This window comes from Protobothrops mucrosquamatus, unplaced genomic scaffold (assembly GCF_001527695.2).
Source record: "Protobothrops mucrosquamatus isolate PMUCROS unplaced genomic scaffold, P.Mucros_1.0 scaffold132, whole genome shotgun sequence".
NCBI classification, from domain to species: domain Eukaryota; kingdom Metazoa; phylum Chordata; class Lepidosauria; order Squamata; family Viperidae; genus Protobothrops; species Protobothrops mucrosquamatus.
The window spans coordinates 174,006-192,286 of NW_015386499.1; the positions used below are offsets into that span (position 1 = coordinate 174,006).

General features: G+C 39.0%; 1 protein-coding gene across 1 annotated transcript in view; it reads left to right on the forward strand.

The window, feature by feature from the left end:
- The first annotated feature begins 1,454 nt into the window (after positions 1-1,454).
- The window catches only part of TNS1 (tensin 1), a 120,486-nt gene continuing 103,659 nt past the window's right edge, over positions 1,455-18,281 (forward strand). The window contains exons 1-4 of the mRNA XM_029283557.1: positions 1,455-1,486; positions 14,741-14,790; positions 15,938-16,109; positions 16,688-16,738. Of these exons, the coding sequence (XP_029139390.1) occupies positions 14,765-14,790; positions 15,938-16,109; positions 16,688-16,738 (249 nt within the window). The 5' untranslated portion in view covers positions 1,455-1,486; positions 14,741-14,764. The remainder of the gene's footprint in view (positions 1,487-14,740; positions 14,791-15,937; positions 16,110-16,687; positions 16,739-18,281) is intronic.

The following is an 18,281-nucleotide window of genomic DNA, read 5'->3' on the forward strand; positions in this document are numbered from 1 at the left end:
ATAAGGAATTAAGTTGTTTTGAAGTAAATTCTTCAACAGTCACAAAACCTGATATTCCCTCCAGCTTTGTACTGTATGTTCTGACCTAGCAGTAATTTTCTAAGGTCTCAACATTAACCCTGAGTTTTTTTTAACTGGGCAAACTTGGGAATGAACCTTCAAAGCAAACTGAATACTGTGTGTAATGCTTTTCCCATAAAAGGAGAAGCATGCTCTTGCTCCTGGAAATAGGGTTATGATACTGTACTGCCACAGCATTTCAGGACAAACAGTGTAGCAGAAATGGCAAAACCTGTGCTTGCTGTGCTGTTATCCCACTTTGCCATGTATTCAGTCTGCAAATATAATAGTCTGAGCTCAGCCATCCAGCCGTTTAAAAATACCCATGTGGGTAGAATTGTAGTGTTTTATAATCAGTGAGCCTTTGGAAACAAACTCTTCCAGTTTTCTAGGACATCATTTATGTACCGTTTTTTTAAAAACCAGAATTATTAGCATTTTAACCAATTCTGCTAAGCCTCTGGCTTGGGGTTTGAAACTTTTTTTGCTGCCAAAGCCAACTGCAGGAAACCATTGGAGCCTTTGAACAAATTTGATGGCTTGCACTTCCTCAAAGGAAGGGCTGAAGAACGCAAGAGCCTCATGAGCTGAATTGTTTTATAACCTTAACAAGTAAACATGTCAATGAGAGATCCACATTGATCCGATCTCATAAAAATATTAGCAAAGCAAAGAGAAGATTTAAAGATGAGGATTCAGATGAGGAATCATATACTGGAAAAAATAATTCATCCCCTTGTTTGTGCCAATAAAAACTCCCCCCCTTTTTTTTTAGATAGATGCCACATGAGACTTTTAATGCAGAAACTTCTGCATTCTGTGGAATGCAGAAAAATAGAAAAGGCAGAGATACAGGGATTTTGTGATAAACAAGAGATAAGTAGTTGCTGGCAAAATTGGAGCAGAAAGAGAAGTGGTACTGGAGAGAGAAAAAGGATGAACAGAGAATTTGGGGGTGTGGTATCTCCTGAGGATGAAGGAACCAAAGCAGAAGGAGGGCAACTAGGTGAGGTTGAACTTAGAAATGGCAGAAAATGGACTAACTAGAAAATACAGAGTTAAAATTTTAGCAAACTCTTTTACCCAGTTATACAGTAAGGCCCCTTTTGACCTAATTCATGTTTAAAAGTGGTTTGGATGATTTGTATTTGCACTCAACATTAACTTCCTCTCTATCCTTTAGAATTGAACTTGGTCATTAACTGGGGAGCCTGGCCAGCTTCCAGGGATTCCTGACCTTTTGAATCTCCTTCCACAGCTACAGGAGGGAAGAGGGATGTAGGAAAATTGTATGGGAACTTGAAAGTTTGTTTTATAAATATGCAAGGAAGTTTTACATTTGAACTTGGCTTTTATGCTTTCTTTGTTTTTCTTCTCTGTGCAGCCATCCACTGAGGAGAGCCCTGCAAAACATGTAGATACCCCGGTAAGTTTCTCTCTTTTAGAGTTTATAGTGATTGACACAACATCTCTTCTGTTCCATGTCAAGTAGTTCCCCATCTAATTCTCTGCAATGACATGAGTCTTTCTGGCTATGAGAGCTGCCCAAATCCCTGGTTCGTACAGCTATTTCAGCCTTTCCTTTGTGTTATCATGTTTCTAACCCATTTAGCAACAAAACTGCATCTTATTTTCCAGCTGAACTGAACGATGATGCTGGAGATTGTCCCTAAGGCCTGTCAACAATAGTGCAGCTCTTTGGTCTAGCATCAGGAGTGAAACATTAGTGCTAAACAATTTGCAAATGATATGACTTAGGAAATGGCAAATGATATGACTTAGGAAATGGTTTTCCAAACATTGCATTAAAGTCAGCTTAATTGAATCCATCTTAATTTATTTACATTTTCACTGTACTCTGCCTTGCTTTTCCACTCTTAGGAAATGGAAGATGGAAATAGATAACAAAGCAAAAGCAAAACATAAAACAGTTAAAATCTGGTTAAAACAGCAATTAAAATCATCATTAATTTGATGCATTATATCACTTAATTAACTCAAATGAAATCATCTTTCATTTAGTCTGTAAGTCCAAGCTGAAGGGAAAGGTTTTGCCTTCTTAAAGACAGAGAAATTGGGGAATAAGCTTAACTCCCGAGGGAACTGTTCTTAGCCTGGGAAGAATACAAGGGAAATACAGCTAACACAATTTAAGCCCATTTCCAATCTCTCCTAACTGTACTTAAGATTCAGTATATATAACTTTACTTAAAATTATTACATGCTGAGTTTATTAACAGTTACGTTCAGAATTGCGTTTCTCATTTTTCCAAAAAATGATTTGGAAAATAGTATCCTGGATCTTGCATAAACCAGAGTTTTTCACTTCTCTGTTCTTCATTAAAGCAGGCTATTTTTTCAGGCTTTCAGACACAACTTTTTCTTTGTTTGGCACAGAAACATGAAAAATTATGGGCTGCTTTTATGAAGAGTAGAGAGGTGCTGGGCTCAGGCTTATTTTGAAGTATGAACAGTCCTAATTTATTTAGTGAATGTATCATAAATCCAATGCAGTGGTCTTTCATTGAAACAGACTAGAACTGAAACAGACTAGAACTATTTAGAACTCAAGTTCTAAATAGAAAATGCAACATTGTTTTTCCAATGACAGTGCAATAAAAACATCCTCACATATTCTGAACATAATGTTCACTGATTTGGGAACAAATTTAAGAAACTCAGTATTAAGAGCCACATAAAACACTTACAAAGAAACCAGAAGTCAAATACACTGGCCCCCTAGGTCTTACATGAAGCATATAGTCACTCTGTTACTGCAAGAAAAGAAAGCTGTTAATAACAGAATAACAGCGTTGGAAGGGGTCTAGGAGGTCTTCTAGTCCAACTCTCTGCTCAAGCAGGAGACCTTATACCATTTTGAACAAACGACTGTCCAATCTCTTCCTAAAACTTCAGTGATGGAGGACCAACAACTTCTGGAGGTAAGCCATTCTACTGATTAATTGTTCTCACTGTCAGGAAATTTGTTCTAGAAATTAGTTCTAGATTGGATCTTTCCTTGATAAGTTTCTGTCTGTTACTTCTTGTCCTGCGTTTGAGTGCTTTGAGGAATTGGATACCCCCCTCTTCTTTGTGACAGCCTCTAAATATTGGAAGACTGCTATTGTGTCATCCCTAGTCTTTCTCTTCATTAGACTAGACATACCTAGTACTTAAAACCTTTCTTCAAATGTTTTAGCTTCCAATTCCTTCATCATCTTTGTTGATCTTTCTAGAATCTTAGCACCTTTTTTGTATCACTGTAACAAAAACTGGATGCAGTATCCCTAATATAGTCTTACCAGTGGGGTATAAAGCAGTATTACCACTTCTCATGATCTTGATTCAGCCCCTGTTGATGCATTGGGTTTTTTTGGTAGCTCCAACACACTGTTGGCTCATATTTAAGTAATTGCCCAATAGGACTACTAGATCCCTCTCACAGTTACTGCTATTGCAATAGTACTGAATTGATTTTTTTTTGCTTCATAATATTATTCAGTTCAGAATTCTGAAAGTGCTTATTGGTTGATTATGTACCATCAAGTCATTTTCAACTTTTTAGCAATCACATTTTTCATTCTACATTTGATAAATATCAACCTTATGAAAGTCACTGTCCAAATACATTGAAAAATAGTTCCCTAGGCACTTAGCAGCTAGCTAAAAGCTCCTCTGGGTGGTCTAGTTGGTTGTCGCTGTGATAACTGGTAAGGAATGGAAATTCACCAAGGTATCTTTTATAACTAGATAAGTAGAAGAAACATTTTTTTCTAGTTACAGAATTAGCCAGTACAATCTGTGATTTCCTGCTTTAAAGAAGGAAATATGAAAAGAGAAAAAGCTCAGTCTTTTGAAATATAACATCTGGACCCGCTCTGAGAAGATGGAAATTTCTTGAGAGTCAAGGAGTGTCTGGAAACAAAACTGTTTTTCTTTGAGAAGAAATGAAAAACATCTTGCCCTAAGCCCAATGTCCTCCTTCAAGGACTAGAGTATGAAAAGGCATTCTCTGGGAGAAGAGCCATCCATCGGTTTGCCTGAGAAAAAGTATTCATTTATGTAGAAAATTTATACAGCTGCTTATCGTAAATACATAATTCTGGGCAGTGAATATTCCATACAAAATGATATTAAAAAAATAATTCAACCCCATAAACAGTTTAAAGTACTCCAACATAAGAAAAAAAACATTCAGGGCAATATATAGCAATTTGATAAAAATAAAGACCTGTATACAGGTAGCCTTTCATTCAACAATTTATGAATGAAGTTCAACGTTTGAAGTTAGGACAATGCTGAAAAAGGAGACTTATCACCTTGAGGGCCTGGTTGCCCCAGCACTCCTGCAGTCATGTGATTGCGACCTGGGGGCTTGGCCACCTCCTTGCACTCATGGTCCCCATTTGCGACCTCCCCTGTCCAATTCTCACAAGCAAAGTCAATTGGGACACTGGCTGGGAAGTTTGCAAGTCCCTCTGATAGTCTCTCCCACCCTCCCCTGCCCGGCCCTGCCTTGCCCTACCTTACCTGCCTGCTGGATTGCTTGCAAGCTGCCTGGGACTTGCTTAATGATCCACAATCCTCATCTAACAGGAGCGATGGGGAGTGCAGGATTGCTTTTGCTAAGTGATGTGCTCATGTGACCTCTCACTTTATGACTGTATTACTTAGCAGTGGAAATTCTGGTCCCAATTACCATAGTTAACCGAGGACTACTTGTATTTGGTCCCTTAACATCCTGACTAATGCTTGCCAGATTTTAGCAGCTTTCCAGAAGTCCAGGAGGGTTGTGAGTGTGACTTAGACCTTCACCTAAAGGTTGCTCAGATTGTTAGCTTAGGCTAGTAGAGCTCTTGCATTACTGCTGAATGTTCTTGTGGGATGTTCTGTTTTGCCACTACAGATAAGCATATCTAATCGGTTGCAGTTGTCTTGGTATCACAGGGCCTTTGATTGCATTGCTTGGGGAGGGAGGAGATGAGCTGGCTGCTACTGCTCATGAGATTCCTTTTTTTTCTTTTCTTGGCAACCTATCCAAACCTTTAACAATTGAAGAAGCTAAAATGAAATCATGTGGATATGAACTGAGCAGGGCTTCTGTGTGCTCTGGAAAATAAGAATTCTGTGGCACTGACTCTTTTATATATTAGATATGCAACCTAATATAAACATCAACAGAAACTCCTCCATAAGTTTGTTGTCATCAGCATCTCTGGTCTATTAGCAGAATCTTTGAAGAGCACTGTTCTAATTTGACATGTGATAGTTAATGTTGTTCATTTGGCTGGTCAACAACAGAGTCTCATCTGTTTTTAATTTCTATTCAGTGTGGTTGATGTATGAATTCTCAGGCAGTGTGTTAGAGTCTCAGGCAGTGTGTTAGAGTCTCCTCGTAAGGAAAGCACCAGTAATGGACTGTTTTCTCCAAAAAAAAAAAAAAAAGCTTTGGACTACTCATATTTACCTGTAACTGTAGTGGCTTTAGTCTAGGACAGGGGTAGGCAACCTCGGCTCTTTTATGACTCATGGACTTCAACTTCCAGAATTCCTGAGTCAGCTATGCTGGGAGTTGAAGTCCATGAGTCATAAAAGAGCCGAGATTGTCTACCCCTGGTCTAGGAAGTATCTTGTAAGTACCTGGAAAAAGGAGACTGCCCTTCCCGCTTCTCTAGTTGCACCCCTTAGTAATTCTTGATAAAGTGTTGAGTAGGCAGAACCATCCGGAATTTTGGTCAGATATCTCTGTCAGCAGAAAAAAATACCAGTGATCCAATGAAAACAGCATATTTTATCTCCATTACTTTGAAGTGAAAGTAGAACATAGCCAAGGCAAGCCAGTTTAGTCTGATACTTGGGCAGATAATCCTACAGCTTCCGTTACTTGCCTCAATATATTTTTGTTCTTTTATTAATTATAACATGCTTTGGGCCATGAGATAAGACATCATATTTAAGAGTAAAATCAAAGTTATTAAAACAGTATAACACAGGGATGAAAAAAATGAATCTCGTCACCTTTCAAATGGATTAAGTACACTTAATAACTCACCCTTAATTATGATCCTATTTCTATTATAAATCAGACCTTTGAAGTTACTAACCTGCATAAATACTTTACTAATCCATTTTTCCTCAAAAAAGGGCCCTTGGCCCACTAGAGAGAATTGAAATTGCTCTATTTCTACTTTCCAGCTAGTTTCCTGCATTGACAAGAAGTATGAATCTTCCCACTATGACCAACACAGAACCTTGATGTTTGTTGAAAGAAGGGCTGAAGCTCCATTTAGCTTCTTCAAAATTCCTGTATGGAATTTGGTATCACCTATAGAGACTAAGCAGTTGCAATACTAACAGACTGTCCTTTAAAAAAATGTATACAGAATTCCAAAAATAATAATTGTATAAAACAATTATTAGTGGATGCTGTTGTGGAAGGATCTCTCCCCTGGTACCTATTTACACTTTATATTTTTCCAACTTTTATATTTTGCCTATTGATTTTCTAAGATGTTCTAATAAAGACACATCTACCTATGTGAAATAAATCATTGCCAGAGATTGCTCAGTAGCTATCTGTGTGTTTATAGGAATAAAAAACCATGGATGAATTATAATGACAGGGAAGAAGTCCTGGAGAGAAATCTGTTGCTTTGTTCCTAGATGAAATTAAATACTGGGTTGTATGTGTTGAAGTTACTAAAGGACCATAATATGTCTTCTTCTCTGATCCTAGTTAGCTAAATGCAACCTCAATAGTGGTAACAGGGGGAAAGGATGGCAACTGCTTAATTGTAAAATTTGATTTACTCATACTACTATTGTTATGTTTAGTCTTTTAAATGTAAATACAGGTAGTTCTTGACTTAACAATAGTTCATTCAGTGACTGTCCAAAGTTACAATATCACCGAAATAAGTGACTTTTGACCATTTTTCACATTTACAACTGTTGCAGCATCCCCATGGTCACGTGATCAAAATTCAGACAGTTGGCAACTGATTCACATTTATGACAGTTGCCATGTCCCGGGATCATGTGATCACCTTTTGCAATCTTCTGACAAGCAAAGTCAATAAGGAAGGCAGATTCACTTAACAACTGCCATGATTCACTTAATAACTGTGTCAAGGAAGATCATAAAATGGGGCCAAACTCACTTAACAAATGTCTTGCTTAGCAACCTAAATTTTGGGCTCAGTTGTGGTTATAAGTCGAGAATTACCTGTATATAATTTAATTTAACAATAAATAAATTGGCTGGCTAAATTTTTACAAATGACTCCTTTGTACTGCTTCTGTCCTATGAAGCTTAGGGAAGACACATCCACCAACCTCTAGAGCCAAATACCCCCCCCCCAACTTGGCCAAATACTCAGCCGTAAACAAGCTGAACTCTTTTTTCTTGTTTGATGAGCATACCGTAGAATGTCCTATCTACAAAGAACATCTTACTTTTGCATTCATGCTGCTTGTCCTCACTTTGCAACTGTAGATATAAGTCTTCCTATTGCAAGCTGATAGGAAATCTTTTGGAAGAATAAAGAACAGTGGTATATGAACATAGGGATGCGATGGCTCAATGATTAAAGATGCTGAGCTTGTCAGCTGAAAAGCTGACAGCTCAGGTTCAAGACCCCGAGTGTCGTGTGACAGGGTGAGTTCCTGTTACTTACCCCAGCTCCTGCCAGTCTAGCAATTTGAAAGTATGTAAATGCGAGGAGTTAAATAGGTACCACTTTGGTGGGAAGGTAACAGTGTTCCGTGCCCCTCAGTGTATAGTCAGGCTGGCCACATGACCGCAGAAATGTCTTTGGCTAAGGCAGGCTCCTTTGGCTAAGAAATAGAGATGAGCACCATCCCCTAGTTCAGGGGTAGGCAACCTTGGCTCTTTTAAGACTCGTGGACTTCAACTCCCAGAATTCCTGAGCCAGCCATGAGTTGAAGTCCACGAGTCATAAAAGAGCCCTGCCCTCAATAAATACACATTAATTATTTTAAAAGAAAACCGTTTTGGGGTAGTGTTTTTTTGTTTTTTATTTTTAAAAAACTGTTTCCAAAATATTTCAGTTTTCCAGGTTTGAGGCAGCGGAAAGAGACAAAAAGGATCTGGAGGATTCTTCATATCCCTGTTTTATAAAACACGGGGGACTTACCGTTATTTCTGTTCTTAAAATTGTAACTACTAGATCAATGATTTATTTGTCGCACCAAGGCTACAATGAATGTGGTTTGGAAGCTGCATGTGGCCCCACCCCTATTTTATACAAATAGCTTTGACATCTCATTGGCTTAATTTGTGGCTTTTGTTGCAACCGATTAGCACACATTTTCTTTTCAGTTGTAGGCAGGAAAGAGGGAAGTGATGCTGTGAACAATCCCAGCCTTTCGAAAGATTAGTCAGTCCCGCTCAACTTTCTGCCTGGACCTAAATTCTGGATAGGATCTTTTCTGATTGCTTAATTTGCCTAGAAGCTGTTATTCCTATCAGCTGATATCTGCCTGACTATTTCTCGTGGGGTGTGTATGTGTGCGCGCATGTGTATGTGTGTGTGTGTGTTGGAGGGAGTTTCAGGAAGGGTAGGGCTTTATTTCCACTTGAGTAATAACAAGGGAGCTGTTTATAATTAGGATGCTTCCCTGTGAGACCCAGGGACCAAAGCTGTTGCATCAGAGGCTATCTGCCGCAAACATAATGCCTGCTGTATGCCTGGCTTATGTTGCTCCTTAATCAAATACTCTGCTTGCATTATTGTGTACTTGTTTGAGCTGATTTTTGGTAGCAAAGAAAAGGATTGTTTTGGATGGAGTTTTCAGAAAGATGGGAACCTTGGCTTCAAACTGGCTTAGGAAAACCCTATCTCTGCCTAAGGTAAGTCTTGGTTTAAGCCCAGATATGTAGGCATATGTGGCAAGGAGATGCCAAATTGCATTCCGAGCTACTCTCTAAGGGTAAGTGGGAAATATGCTAAATATCTACCAAAAGGAATATGTATTCTTCTTTGGCCTCGGTTGGCAGGATAGAATTTTTGGATCAGATTTTAGGATTATAGGGTCATTAAAGGAAATGTGGGGAAGATTCATGTGATTATAGATGGCTATATTCATAAAATCTTTGGCTTGGTTACTGGATTAATCCATTTTCTGGGTTCACAATATACGTTGATTGTAATCTATACAGACTGATTTTGAAAAAAGGCTAACCAAGGTTTGTGTGTTGTACAAAGTTGGCTAGTATGTTTTTAAAATCAGATCCCCTTCCAAATCTACAGGATGTGAAAAAGGTATTTAATGACTATGTATCGATATAAGCCAGGTAATATTGTTTCATTGGAGAAAGAACTTTATTTTCTATTTATGCAGCACTAACTTCAGCAGGAAAAATATAAATGTGCATTTCACCATGTATGTGAGAATATTTTGCATCCATCTGTATGTCTTTCCATTTTTATATAAAGAATGAAGAACACTTGTACATCCATCTGTATGTGTATGAAAAAATATTCATAAGAATATATAAAAGAGAGTACTTAACTTTGTATGAGAAAGTGAAAGAACATGCATAATATCACTTTGGGCCATCTGCACTGTATTTACTGTACTTTAAATTAAAATGCTTCCAAAATTCTCACTGAATTCTAAAGTTCTAAAATATTTTCATCTTGTTTCTAAAATAGACCAGATATATGATTTGTTTATTCCTTCTGATCATTTTTGGGAGGTTCTGTATATTAGCAAGAAGTGACATTTTTAATATTATAGAATTGTAGGATGCCCAGAGACACCTATTTGAGATTATAAAATAAAATAAAATAATCTTCACCTTAGTTCAGTGTCCTCTTGTGAACATCAGAGATATTGGAAGTGCACAAACGTATATTGGTAAAACAACAAAAGATAGATGTGATATGATTGGCAGTATTATATTCTCTAGGTTTGGTGAGGCCATTCTCCAAAAGCAATAGTTCTAATAATATTCTCTACTTTTCAGGAAAGTAGAACGTGTAACCCTGTTGCTTCATATGTGTTTGATTCTTGTTCTGTTTCAAGGCTCTGGGATACAGCCATTCTTGACATGAATATGCATAGCTTTTGCAAAATTGCTAAAAACATGTTATTAGCAAATATCAATCCAGTTGTGGTTCCCAAGGAGAATGGCATAAAAACCTGCATTTGATATCAACCCCATTTGGTGTCCTGATTCATACAACATGCTAGACTAGGTGAAAATAATAGGGTTCGATAGTTTGCAGTTCAACATGTTACGGGAGGCAGTCCTTTATCTTAACAAAGCCATCAAGTTAAGCTACAGGAGGACAACCTATGTCAGTGGTGGCAAACCTATGCCACGGGTGCCAGAGGCGGCACTCAGAGCCCTCTCTGTGGGCACGCGCGCCGTTGCCCCAGTCCTAGGCCTTCAGCTGGGTTTTATAAAACCTTTTCACTTTAGGCGTCTGTGGCCATGTGCAAAAAAAAAAAAGGTTCAATCAATGAGTCAATTTCAACTTCTCACGGGAAAAAAAAAGATCTTGCAAAGTTGGAATTGATTGATTGAACTTTTTAGTCCCACCCAGTCTGCTGTTACCACTACAGCCACGCCCACCCAATGGGCCACACCCAGCCAATGGGCCACACCCACCCAGCACCCGACGATGCATAAGTGGGTTTTGGGTTGCAGCTTGGGCACTCGGTCTCTAAAAGGTTCACCATCACTGACCTATGTGATATGCATAGTCTCCCAACATTTGAGTTGCATCTCCCTAATGCCCAAGATCAGGTTGCTGGAATTGTCTAGCAACATATCTGAATCTGACTGATGAATATTTTTGTCCTTTAAGGGAGGATAATGATGGGAAAGGGAATAGGGTTTTTTTTTCTGGGAAGCTTCCTGTTTCTGTCTTCATTCTTAGTCACTTGCTAAATCCAAAAAAAATCAGGCTAAAAGGGATGACCCCCTTTGACCCTTGAAAATCAGGAGACTAAGTTGCAGCATGTGGTCCTGTGAATGTTGCCCACTCTTGAATTAAGTCACCATCTAGCCTTTCTTGGCCACAGCTATGTAAACATCCCAATTGGGTGTAGTTAACTCAGCTTTAGAATTTTAATGTGAAATAGACCCAGCCCATGAAATAATTTGTCTTTTGGGTGCTTTATCACTAGAGGTTTTTAAGAAGAGATGGGATTGCCGTTTGCCCCAAAACAAATATAGGGTTTCCTGCTTGAGTAGGGGGTTGGACTAGACCAGGGCTTTTCAACCTTTTCACCCATTGTACCACTTTTAGGATATGGCAACATCCAAGTACCACCAGCAAGGTGTCAAAAACTTGATGACCCCCCCCAAAAGGAAAAAAGTAATAAAGTACAGGTAATCTTCGACTTACAACAGTTCACTTAGTGACTGTTTGAAGTTACAATGGCACTGAAAAAAGTGCCCCCCCAAGGCACAGCCAAGCAAGACACCTGCCTGCCCACCCGGTGGTGCTCTTCCTCCTGTCCGAGGTTTTCATTGTTGTGAGCATTTCTGTTGAGGATGATTGGCAGCGGGGGTGGGGTGGGGATGTTTGGCTTTTATTCCCCCCGTCTGCTGGGTAGTTGCAGCAGGTTTTGGTCACTTCACATGACCCTGGGACACTGTGACTGTCATAAATATGAATCAGTTGCCAAGCATCTGAGAGTAAATCACAAGACCCTGGAGATGTTGCAACATTTCAGCTAATTGGCGCTTCTGGGCTCAGCAGAAGTACCAGGATCAGTGCTGCTTTCCAGCTGATTGGTGCTTCTTCAGGGCTCAACAGAAGCACCAGGATCAGCGCTGATCTCCAGCTGGAGCCTGGTGCTGATCCTGGAGCTTCCACTGAGCCCTGACAGCCCCGAAGAAGCGTCGATCAGCTGGAAAGCGGCACTGATCCTGGCGCTTCCGCTGAGCCCTGACAGCCCTGCAGCTCCAGCCATCTCTCGCTCAGGCTTGTGCGGTGCTGCCACCGGTTCAGCTCATTCCCCTCCCCCTCTACCACTTTTCTAGGATGGTCACGTACCACCTGCCAGGTGCCAATGTACCACAGGTGGTACCCGTACCACTGGTTGAAAAGCCCTGGACTAGACCTCTAAGGTCCCTTCCAACTCTGTTATTCTGATGGTGTGTGTGCGTGTGTGTGTGTGTGTGTATCCTCATGTATTTTTTTAATTAGAACCCCCACTTAGTGTTCCTGCTGGGGTTATAAAGTCATTGAATAAAATAAGCACATAAGGAATTTGGGGGTGGGTGGGGGAAAGAGTGAGAACAATGTATAAATAGAAACTTCCTGCTTCAACAATTTAGATATTTCCTCCTGATATTTTGTTCTGTGAAAATTTTGGATAAGTACAGTTCTAGGGACATGAAGAGATCTTGCAGTGTATTATAATGCTTTCTCCTAGTGCTTAGTAAGATCATATTTCTCCAGGAGAGATCTAAAGGGTTCCGTGAAATTGCCTTCTCTGAGAAATCTGCAGTAAAACTTGCTGGTTTATTCTAGAATTAAATCTAGAAGCCAGATTTCATAACAATCCTTTTTTTTCCCCTTCTAATTTCTAAATGCTATCTTCAGAGGATCTCTAACTGCAAAGATGTGCTTTGTTCAGTGTAGTTTAAGATTGCAATTTATAAAGTTCCCAAAAGTCTTTTTAAAATTGAATTTAGCTATGGAGTTTCCATGGAGTGAGCAAGCAGTCAGATTCAATTTTAGAAGTAAACCATTCCTTGTTCACAAATTTGCTAAGAGAATATACTATCAGCTAGTGTAGTTTCCTTTCTTATGCCTACATTTTCCCTCCACTTTTCGAGGGACACTGGCAGAAAAGATCTATAATTTAGTCTGAGCATCTTACTGAAAAGAAAAAAAACCCTAAACATATTTAATATATTCTATTTGACTTGCAACACAGAAAGGAATATGTAGTGTAGTGGGGTGCCCCAGGGCTCTGTTCTGGGCCAAGTGCTCTTCAACATCTTCATCAATGATTTGGATGAGGGGATAAATGGGGAACTCATCAAATTTGCAGACGACACTAAGCTGGCAGGAATAGCCAATACTCCAGAAGATAGGCTTAAGATACAGAAGGATCTTGACAGATTTGAACAGTGGGTGCTATCTAACAAAATGAAATTCAATGGTGAAAAAAGTAAGGTTTTACATTTAGGCAAGAAAACCAAATGCACAGGTATAGTATAGGTGGTACCTTGCTCAATAGTAGCAACTGTGAGAGGAATCTTGGAGTCCTAGTGGACAATCACTTAAATATGAGCCAGCAGTATGCTGCAATTGCCAAAAAAGCCAACACAGTGCTAGGCTGCATTAACAGAGGGATAGAATCAAGATCACGTGAAGTGTTAATACCACTTTACAATGTCTTGGTAAGGCCACACTTGGGATACTGCATCCAGTTTTGGTCACCATGATGTAAAAAAGATGTTGAGACTCTAGAAAGAGTACAGAGAAGAGCAACAAAAATGATCAGGAGACTGGAGGCTAAAACATATAAGGAACGGTTGCTGGAATTGGGTATGTCTAGTTTAATGAAGAGAAGGATGAGGGGGGACATGATAGCAGTGTTCCAATATCTCAGGGGCTGCCACAAAGAAGAGGGAGTCAAGCTATTCTCCAAAGCACCTGAAGGCAGGACAAGAAGCAACGGATGGAAACTAACTAAAGAGAGAAGCAACCTAGAACTAAGGAGAAATTTCCTGACAGTTAGAACAATTAATCAGTGGAACAACTTGCCTCCAGAAGCTGTGAATGCTCCAACACTGGAAGTTTTTAAGAAGAGACTGGACAGCCATTTGTCTGAAATGGTATAGGGTTTCCTGCCTGAGCAGGGGGTTGGACTAGATCAGTGATGGCAGGGGTGCCAGAGGCAGCACTCAGAGCCCTCTCTGTGGGCACGCGCGCTGTCGCCCCAGTTCTAGGTCTTCAACTGGGTTTTATAAAACCTTTTCGGTTTAGGCCTCCGACGCTGTGTGCAAAAAAAAAAAAGGTTCAATCAATCAGTCAATTTCAACTCGTGGGGGAAAAAAAGATCTTGCAAAGTTGGAATTGATTGATTGAACTTTTTTTCCCACCCAGTCTGCCATTACCACCGCAGCCACACCCAGCCAATGGGCCACACCCAGCCAATGGGCCACACCCACCGCGCACCCGATGATGCATAAGTGGGTTTTGGGTTGCAGTTTGGGCATTCAGTCTCTAAAAGGTTCGCCATCACTGGACTAGATGACTCCAAGGTCCCTTCCAACTTTATTATTATTAGTACTAAATTGGGACTTGCTCTGGATTTTATTTTCTCCACTTCTCTGATTTTTCTCATGTGTTATCTTCAATATGTTATGAAATGCAAACTGCAACACTAACAATTGTGCAAATGCAGAGAAATGAGAAAAATGCACTTTAAAAATAAATTCTCCAATATCGGGGAATATGGGATGTTTTTCAAAGTGGAGGTTTATAGCATTTTTTATGAGCCACTTCAAACTGACAACTCTTCCTATCCCAACACACATCAGATTTTATCTTTGCTATTCATATGGGGTTTGGAAAATAAGCAGAGACTTGGTTTCTTCACTTTTTCTGCCGATTGTGCCAATCTGTGATGAAAAAATATGACATTTTCTTCTTTATCTTCCTCTCAATTTTTTCTACTTTAGGTGTTTTCAAGATCCCCTCAAATTATGCAGGCACAACGTAAACCTTCAAGGTAAACCTCAAGAGTTGACGAGATTTTTGTATGAAGTATCTTAGCTATGGAGCTCCAGCCACTGATTTATTTTTAATTAGGAATACAATCCATTAATGTTTCAACCTTGTTGTAAATTGATTTAAAAAACAAAGGAGAGCTAGACCAGATCAGACTCTTCCCACAATGGTCAACCACATTATAGCACCAGCAGCTCTAATTCCAGCAACTACTATTCTGTACTATTCACTACTTTCAACCCTGGAGGAATGTGATGTCTGGTACAATCTGAAAGTTTTTTCCTCTGTGAATTTTATACTTACACAGAACCATTAGTACAGACCTGTCTTTCTCAATCTCAGCAACTTTTAAGATGTGTGGACTTTACCTCCCACAATTGCTTAATGAAGAATTCTGGCTGGGAAATCTTGGAAGTTCAGATCCACACGTCTTAGACTTGCTGAGATTGAGAAACACGGGTTTTCATGTTTATTCTAGTTCATGGAGGGTCTCTAATTCATCAACATTTGTCTTGCGATAGTTTTATAAGAGAAGACTCTTTGTTGTGTTTATTGAACACTTGGTTCTTTGCTACCCATTTGTACAAATGGCTTAATTTGTAGATTTGTATTCTGATTTACCATCAGGAATTCAAGGCAATATACTTTGCATACCGTCCTGATTTTTCCCTTGTCCCCTTGTCCTTCATCCTATGATGCCATAGGACTTCTTGAAATGATTATCTGTTGGTGTATTTTCCCTTCTGCAGTGGTCTCTAGGAATCCCTTGGTTTCATATGCTGTTTAATACCAGCCATACTTCCTTATGGAAAAATAATCTACATTTGCCAGCATTCCAATTAAAAAAGGAAGCTACAAATATCATCTGGGAGAAAAGTGTAATTTTGAAAGGAGTATCCTGTTTCCCCAATTCAGATTCCAAAACATATGTACAAGGAAATTTAATTAAAAGTTCTCCTGGAAACCCACCCCCCCCCATGAGAACAGAATTTGAGAACCCAACTTGTTAACACTCCAAGAACACACTTCAGAATTGACAACACAAGTAAAGTGAAAAAGTGCTTGCTGATGAGTACACAGGCAGATCCTTCACAACTTACATCTTATATCTCAACTGTTGATTGTTCAATTGTTTTTCTTTGGCCTAGGAACTTGAGCCTAAACCAGGCCATGGAAGACACTTGTGAACTAGATCTGGTATATGTCACAGAACGGATAATTGCTGTCAACTTTGCAAGTTTGTCGGAAGAACAGACCTTCTGCAGCAACCTGAAGGAGGTGGCTCAAATGCTTAAATCCAAGCATGGGGACAATTACTTGGTAAGCACTTTGGAAGGCTGTGACTCAATTTCAGAACTTGCTTTGAAAAACTTTCCAAGAAGTGAATGTTTTCTGGAATTCTGTCTTGGTGGTTCACTTCAAAAACAGTTGTAATATCTTATGGATATTTTATCTGAATTTTTTCCAGAACCTACTTTTTCTCTAATTATCCTTATGGCATGAACTGTTACTTTGTGATATGGCATCCCTTTGCCAATTCATCCATTCACCTTTATTATCAATTCTGAAGACTATATTTTATTATGAGGTAATAATAGGAGCAAGACCCTCAACAGGAGCAAGATCCTCAAAACCAAACAAAAACATTATCTCTCATAGTTCCAGTTCAGTTTTTAGTTCAGTGAGCTGCATGGTGATGTCAATAAAGCTTAAAAACTCATATTTGGAGTTCTTGAAAATTTGGAAAGAGAAAACTTGTATATGTGTGTAGGTATTTCACTGATCTGAAACTATGTATTTTTGGCTTTTAGGTGTTTTTCCACCATTTTGTACCAAGCTCAAGATATACCACACAAGCAGACTCTTCTAATATTGTACATTTTTTTTCTCTCTCTTAGCTTCTTAATCTATCAGAGAGGAGGCACGACATCAGCAAGCTACATTGCAAGGTATGATGGACTGTTACTTAAGCAAAAAACATTTCCAGGAGAGTGGTTGGATGAGAGAGAGAAAATTGGGCCAGGACAAAAACTCATTTATAACTTTTTACAGATACAAATTAGTTACTGAATACATTACATATACTAGCCTATGGATTTATTACCCTATCATAGCTCTTGATTTCTTCCCACCCACAGTATCAACATCTTTCAGCCTTAGTAATTAGTAAATAAAGGATAACTTTATTCCTTCATTGAATAATGAAATACATCCCGTAAACAGGCATTATATTCCCTGAAATTTGAGGTCATCAGAACCTTGAGGTGCACCTGTGGACATCCATAACCAGAAATATGCCTGCAGGACCTCATGATAAAATTACTTAATGTGATATTAACCAACGTTTTTCAAGAGGTTGGCAGTCTTTATCCGAAATCCCATGAAACTGCAAGGGATCAAAATGCCACAAATTATAGCAGACCTGCTAGAGGTTGTACATTTTAATGTGATCTTCCTTCTCCATTAGTGATGACACTGTGAAAATGAATGTCTCTGTGTGTTCTGTAATTCAGGAAAAAATAAGCTTTTGAAGCCTGGGTTCCAAAATCCCAAACTGTTTCTCAGAATGGAGAAATCAATGTTTGCTAGGAAACTAATATGTCTGATTCCAGTTGCTATTTTGAATAATAAAATACGTTAAGTGGTTTCAATTGCCTAGGAAGGCTTAGGTAGATTTATGTACATTGATTTTGCAAATTTTCCTGCATGCATCTTTTTGACAGCTAGACAGTATACAGTAGTATCTGCAAAAGAAGAGCTATCGTTTTTTTCAGACCCTGAAATGAAGAAACAGGCTCCTCTGTGTATATATGATTAATTGGACTACATTCTAAAAAGTTCATGTTAACTATGAAGCTATGTTCAGTTTCATTTACTGTAAACCTACAGTCTTTTAAGATCATACCCTAGGCAGCAGCTCCACTTCTCTTCAGCTACTTTTTGCCTCCAAATTGGGTAATCACGGAGCGCTGCCTCCTCTAGGTACATCCCACTCTTTTTTGGCCATTAATTACATTGTGTAGCCACTGTCTTTGTCATCCAAAGAGGTTGTTCCTTAAGCTACAGCCAGCGCTTGCCTCTGCCTCTGCTCTAAATTCTGGAAATGGTCCTAGCATTGTAATCTAGGCTTGCCACTATATTTATCAGGTGATTATGGCAGGAGGTTATTCAGCTGAATTAACAGGCTGGAGAAACAGAAGAGGAATGAAAGGTGAACTTCTGTGACTGAGAGGCAGAGAGAGGAACAGGTTTTAAAAAGGCAAACCTTTTACTGGAGGGAAATGCAGCAATAATAAATGGAAAAACTAGATGAATTATATATTGGATTTCAGGGTATTTACTTCCTTGATTACTCTGCTTTTGTACAACACTCTTCGAGTAAGAAATTTAATTATTTATTTTAAAAATCCTCATTTTTTAATTTTAAAAAACTCCCCAAAGCTTGTGGGATAGTAATTTGCTAAAATCTTCAGAGCTATCATGACAGAAGTA